Source organism: Poecilia mexicana, unplaced genomic scaffold, assembly GCF_051168715.1.
Source record: "Poecilia mexicana isolate PSO_F unplaced genomic scaffold, ASM5116871v1 scaffold_15, whole genome shotgun sequence".
NCBI lineage: Eukaryota > Metazoa > Chordata > Actinopteri > Cyprinodontiformes > Poeciliidae > Poecilia > Poecilia mexicana.
In genome coordinates, this window is record NW_028263384.1 from 3,548,495 (window position 1) to 3,554,494 (window position 6,000).

Genomic DNA, 6,000 nt, shown 5'->3' on the forward strand with positions numbered 1-6,000 from the left:
CCAAACATGAGTCCAAAGCTCAGATGTGATTGGGCCTTTGGTCTTGCTTTATCCTAGTCTTTTTTGCCTTGCGCCTTCACTGAATTCTTTAAAATCAGTTTTAAAAACTCATTTTTTTGTCTCTGCCATTGAACACCCAGCATGAGTTGTTGTCTTGTCATTGTATTTACTGTTTATTCTTTTAATGTACTGCCCTTTGCTCAACCATGTATTGTTTCTAAAAGTGCTTTATAACCCAATTGGACTGGATTTCAGGCTGTTACTAAGGAGTGGGCTTGTCCAAGGCGCCACAGACTCCTTATGTTTCTATATTCATGTAATAAAGCAGCCCTGGGGTCGTGCACTTTGCCCTCTTGCAGCCCACACACACACACACACACCGAAGGTTGCTTCATTTCAAAATTACAGAAGCAACACGCTACTTCTCATGAGCATCTGAGTAAAACACGTGTTTCTGAACTCGATCAATGCCAGAAAAACGGGACAAAAAATTGTTGATTATAAAGGTTTTACATATGAGTGAGTTCAGTCGTGATGGGAAGCTGCATTCTTATAAATTTGCAATATGATTGATGTAGTTTCAGAGCGGAGTGAGAAGGGGGAGGGTGGGGACGGGGTAGAAGCCGGCGCTCCCCTGCTACTGCTGAGTACGCTGGAGACGGGCGGCGGGACTCCAGTTGGCTGTGCGCTCAGACGCAGCAGCAGCGCGGCAGCAGCAGCAGCATCCTACTGGCTAGACTCGGGGAGGACGCACGCTGTCAGACCGGATCTCCTGATCCTGTTAGTCTTTTGTGTCCCGCTGCGTTTGAGCGAACCAGTCCGAACGGGAAAGCGGGAGAAAACAAAACGAAAAAAGAAAACACTCAAAAAGCTTTTGAGTTGCGAATACTAAAAAGTGATAGAAACTGGACACTTTTTCCCTGTTCGTTTGGTTTCCTTTTGGGGGGGATTTATTGTTCGTATGAGTCGAGCTGGGATCTGTTTTCCACAGCGGAGCGCACGCCACGTCTGGTCCATGGATTTCTATACTTCTCTGGGAATTAAACTGCGTCGCTTTTGAGTTTCTTTCATTCTCTTTCGACGCGGGTTGTTGTTCGAGACCATGATCTTCGCGCTATTGTATTTTCTGCCTCTTTTAGGTAAGTTTAACTACAAGGGATACAAACTTTGGACTCGTTTTTCAATAATAAGAGGTGAAATTTTATTAGAGAAGGTCTCCAAACTGTTCCAAAACAACAAATCTCTCTTAAGTCAGTTAAGCTGATTTTAAAGCAAACATATGATGCATTGCGACATAGTTTCATGTTTTAATCCCTAAAAAGCTGCTTTTAAAGTCTTTAAGCTGTTAATGTTTGCCACATAAACGATCAAAGCTTTATAGATTTTTGTTTTTAATTTTCTTTACATCTGATTTGTTTTCACTGTACATTCCTTCTCCAGATGTGCTGAGCTGCGCGGAGGAGAACCTGCGCTCCGGCGCCTCTCGACTGGACTGCGTGCGGGCCAGCGAGCAGTGTCTGCGGGAGCAGGCGTGCAGCACCAAATATCGTACGATGAGGCAGTGCGTGGCCGGTGCCAAGGAGAGCAACTTCAGCCTGGTAGCCGGCGTGGAGGCCAGGGTCGAGTGTCGCAGCGCCATGGAGGCGCTCAAGCAGAGCCCGCTGTACAACTGCCGGTGCAAAAGGGGCATGAAGAAGGAGAAGAACTGCCTGCGGATTTACTGGGGGATCTATCAGACTTTACAAGGTTTGTGCTGTTCACAAAAATAAAAGAGAGTTTGTTTTTTTTCCCTGTTAAGTATATTTAGAACTGTTGAGTCCTGGGGCATCTCCAAAAAGTTTGCTATAAATCAGCCACTAACAATCCTCGGATGGCACACTAGAACCGAAACCCTTTCCAGATTTTTTAGACCTAAACTTTAATTTTAAATTTAGGTTTCATTGAAACAAACAAACAATCCTAAAAAATCATTTTAAACATTCTTTGTGTTTTTTAGAATCCACATACCAAAATTCTGATAAGTTGATATGCTAGGTCCTTAAATTAAAATGAATTTGGAAATATACAGATATATTTAGTGACATAAAATTGGTATGCATTATATATGTATGGGGGCGCTATGCCAAGGGCGCCAAATGATGGCAGAAAAATTATATTTGATGACAGGAAGCTAAAGATGAAAGAAAACACAAAGATAAAGACAATAAAAGTTTTTTAAAGTGATTGACAGACATTATTATCACAGTCTGTAAGAGGAAGCTTGTAAATACTCATATTAGCTTAAGTTGCTGATAAGTTAACAGACCTCTGTGTGCTTTAGCTACAGGTGTATATCGGTGCTATAATGTGTTGATATACTTCTCAGAAGTTATGTAGCTGCCCCCTCTCCCCTCCCCCATTGGTAGGGCAACTGAGTGGAGACATGTTGGTAAAATCTGATTCAGGTCATGGGTGTTTTCTCTGAGAGGAGTCCCACTGAGGCTTTGGTTTGGTACACTCCCTGCTGCTACAAAAATGGACCTACTCTACAGTTTGCCTGACACGTCCTGTAGATTGGAGATTTGTAGCATCTTGGCTAACTCAAAGATGGATGAGGCCCTGAGCAGAATTTCACTTGGGAACCAACTTACAGCTAATTTTATTGTAGTTAACATGTATTTGGGTTGAGTTGGAGAGGTTTGTTCTTTATAAAGTAAAAAGACTATACTTTTCAGTCTACTAACAGATATCATGGCAGATTGGCAGCAGAAATATTCAAATTCCTGTTAAAATATAAAGATACAGTGATCAGATTGGAATCAGCTGATTTTTGAAAAGCAAACCTCTCCCCTATCTTAAATGCATCAAAGCTAACAGTTGCAAGAATACAATATCCAAAAACATGCATGTTTTTAAACACTTCGGTTTTGAAGGTTACAGGAATATGGAATTATGGTTAAGGGATCGTAATCTTGTAATCTTGTAATCTTGTAATTTCTTCCTTTTCTATTAGCTTTATAAGAGAGGTGCAGCGATATATATATATATATATAATATATATATATATATATAAAGCACATTAAGGGAATGTGCTTTATAAATAAATATTTCTTGGGTAGATTCAATTAGTTTAAATGCCAGCAGGGGGCCCTAAGGAGTTGCAAAGTTACTGCTTAGAGCCACATCATCACTCAAGCAATGATGAACGAAGGATAGACAAACTTCCACCTGCTTCTATGATCCAAAATCTGACCTCCAAATGGACACTGAATACACCCTGGAATGGCCCACACCCCAAACACTCGCATAAACACAACACAGAACTAATACACTCATTCAGAGTCAGGACCATCTTTGAATCATTTGAGAGAGCTGAGTTACTTCTTGACCTCCTGAATTGCATCCCTTGCAGCTAATGAAGCATAAGGCACCCGCACCCCTCCCCCGCCTGGTGCTGTCTGTGGCATCCTGAAGTGTTGCTCTTAGCGTCCAGCTCCTCCCCTGCTTCCAGTTGTGCAGTGCAGCTGACCAATCTGCCTAATCAAGCGTGTGGCTGTGTGCCAGCGTGGAAATCGACTGACCCAAATTACACGTGTCACATGCAGGCCAATACAAACCCCCACTCCCGATCCACCCCCATGAGGAATGATAAACACACCAGGAAATTGGGTGTTGGTATGCAGCTGTGTCTCATGTGATTGTTTGGGTTACAGGTAACGATTTCTTGGAGGAGTCTCCGTACGAACCAGTGAAAAAACGTCTGTCAGACATCTTCCGACTGGCTCCCATCCTGGGTAAGACCACCGAGATGTTCTCTCTGTCCTGACCAGCGACACACACACACACGCCCACATGCGCACACGCATGCAGGCACACCGTCCTCTCAAGAGTTTTATCTGTGTGAAGAAGTGTTTATCCTTGCTCTCTCCTCTTGTTCTCACCCTGCATGTGGGCTGGAAGCGATCTTGCATGGGGAGCTATAGTTCAGAGTCTCATCAAGCAGCAGATAAAAAGGCCTTACACGCCGTGTGGGTGTGTGCGCGTGAATGTGTGTGTGTTGTCATTCCGGTGCTGGTTTCTGATTGTTCTCTGTCAACCTGCCTGCTTGGAGCCACATGTTGGAAAGAGTGTGAGCGAGGAGAAACTCAAAAGAGCATGACCAGCATTTTTTCAGCTTGGAGCGAAGTGTGGGAGCCGGTCTGGCCTCTAGATGGCGATGTTATTCCCTTGTTTGGATCCAGCGCACTCTGTTGTGCCGGCTAAGGTTTTGAGCACTTTGCAGCAGGTGATAAACTTTTTATCACATCGAGTAGGTATGCTTGGGTTTAGATCGTCAGAACATCTTCATCAAAATGTCCTGACCCATTTTGATGAAGATGGAACCTTTTCCTTTGTGATTTTTGGGTAGTTTTGGCTGATTTTTTTTCTCTTTAGATCCACAAGAGCAAATCTTAGACTAAATTTTTACTTTGTTTTGTAATTTGCTTCCAGAAACGTCTCTAACCGAGCTGGCTCTTCACAGATTCACCTTTCTACTAGTGTGTGTATTTTAATGCTCAAATAGCAGGAAAAGGAAAATTTTACCTCAAAGTTCATCTCATAATATAAACTGATTGAGTACTTGGTGTTCTTTCGGAATGTCTATTAAAACCAAGCCACTGAGGACAACAATAATCTGGTTTAGACTTCCATTTGGTCGAAAATGCAGTAAAATGTAAGACTTGGTGTGCTTTGTTGGTGCTGGTATACAAGCTCTGGAAAAAATGAAGAGACCACTGCACTGAGCCCTCATGGTTATTCCACCAGATATTGATTTCTGAACTCTTCCTGAGTTAGCATCTTTTTCATTATTTTGACCATTTCTTATTTTTCCGCAAATAAATACAAAATCTTTGCTTGGAATTTCAGGGATATGCTGTCAGTAGTTCATAGAATAAAAGAACAATGTTCACTTTACTCAAACATATACTACAAAGAGTAAAATCAGAGATCTGATCATTTTAAGTGGTCTCATTTTTTTACACCGTTGTATATTACTTATCAGACAGATTACTAACAAACACATAACGTGTGAAATCTGATTGCAGATCACACACAGGGAGCACAAATGAATGGATTAGGATTAACTCTCCTGTTATGTTCGTTTCTGAGGTACTGCAATAATGTTCGTGGGTCAATTTGACCCGGAGAGTGTTTAGTCATACAATAGTGTCAGAAACCAAAAAAATCCTCCAAAACTTTTTTGTACCCGATTATTAACTCCAATACTAACCATTTCAATCAATATTTGTGCAATGATGTTTTTTTATTTCTTACAAATAAAGGATCAATGACAACAATTTACTCATTTGGACATAAAAAATGTGACTTACATTTTTTATGTCAACTGAAAAAACCTAAACACAAAATCACACTAATTATCCTTGAAAGTTATTTTTTGTAAATTTTTTTATATTGCATTTAGATTTTTTTTTGAAGGGGTCATCTTTATAATTGAACTTGAGACACTATTCTGCTCTGGGTCACATTGACCCGCTGATTAAAATCAAGACAAATGAGTCCTGAAGATGATCCTCCAGGTGGATTTCCAGTTTAAACCTGCATGTTCAAAACATAACTGGTTTTTGAATCACATGCTGCCCAGATTTTTATGTCATATTTAGCTGGTGTGGACGGCATATATTGCCTAAATGAGCAGCGACCTCTGAATGCTACAAGCCTTTCATCTACTGTGACATTGGGGCCTGGGTTATAGAACAGGGCAAGTTGCAATCCACATGTTCCACACTGTTCTATTAGCTGATAGTTTGTCTTGTCTCTCGATTGTCAAATCGGATTACTCTGGAGAAAAGTCTCCAGAAACATTATGGCACGAAATATTACCTTGGCATCACATAGACTGGCTGTTGATTCATTCTTTGACTTGAAAACTCTGGTCAGAATGAGGACCCCCCCCCAAATATGTATGTAAATGCATTTGGTCCAGTTCCTTCCAGTTCTCTCCAAAAACTCGCCTTCCTT

The 6,000-nt window shown here is 41.3% G+C and overlaps 1 protein-coding gene across 1 annotated transcript; it reads left to right on the top strand.

The window, feature by feature from the left end:
* The first annotated feature begins 565 nt into the window (after window positions 1-565).
* On the top strand, window positions 566-4,253 carry LOC106908758 (GDNF family receptor alpha-1). The gene is made up of 3 exons (XM_088013402.1): window positions 566-683; window positions 1,441-1,746; window positions 3,693-4,253. The coding sequence occupies exons 1-3, from the start codon at window positions 566-568 to the stop codon at window positions 3,803-3,805; spliced, it is 537 nt and encodes a 178-aa protein (XP_087869528.1). The 3' UTR covers window positions 3,806-4,253.
* Window positions 4,254-6,000: the final 1,747 nt, after the last annotated feature.

Coding starts and splice junctions, on each gene's coding strand:
- LOC106908758 (XM_088013402.1), top strand. CDS start 566: ATGATTGATGTAGTTTCAGAGCGGAGTGAGAAGGGGGAGGGTGGGGAC. Junction 684..1,440: donor CGGCGGGACTCCAGTTGGCT/GTGCGCTCAGAC, acceptor TTCCTTCTCCAG/ATGTGCTGAGCTGCGCGGAG. Junction 1,747..3,692: donor GATCTATCAGACTTTACAAG/GTTTGTGCTGTT, acceptor TTTGGGTTACAG/GTAACGATTTCTTGGAGGAG.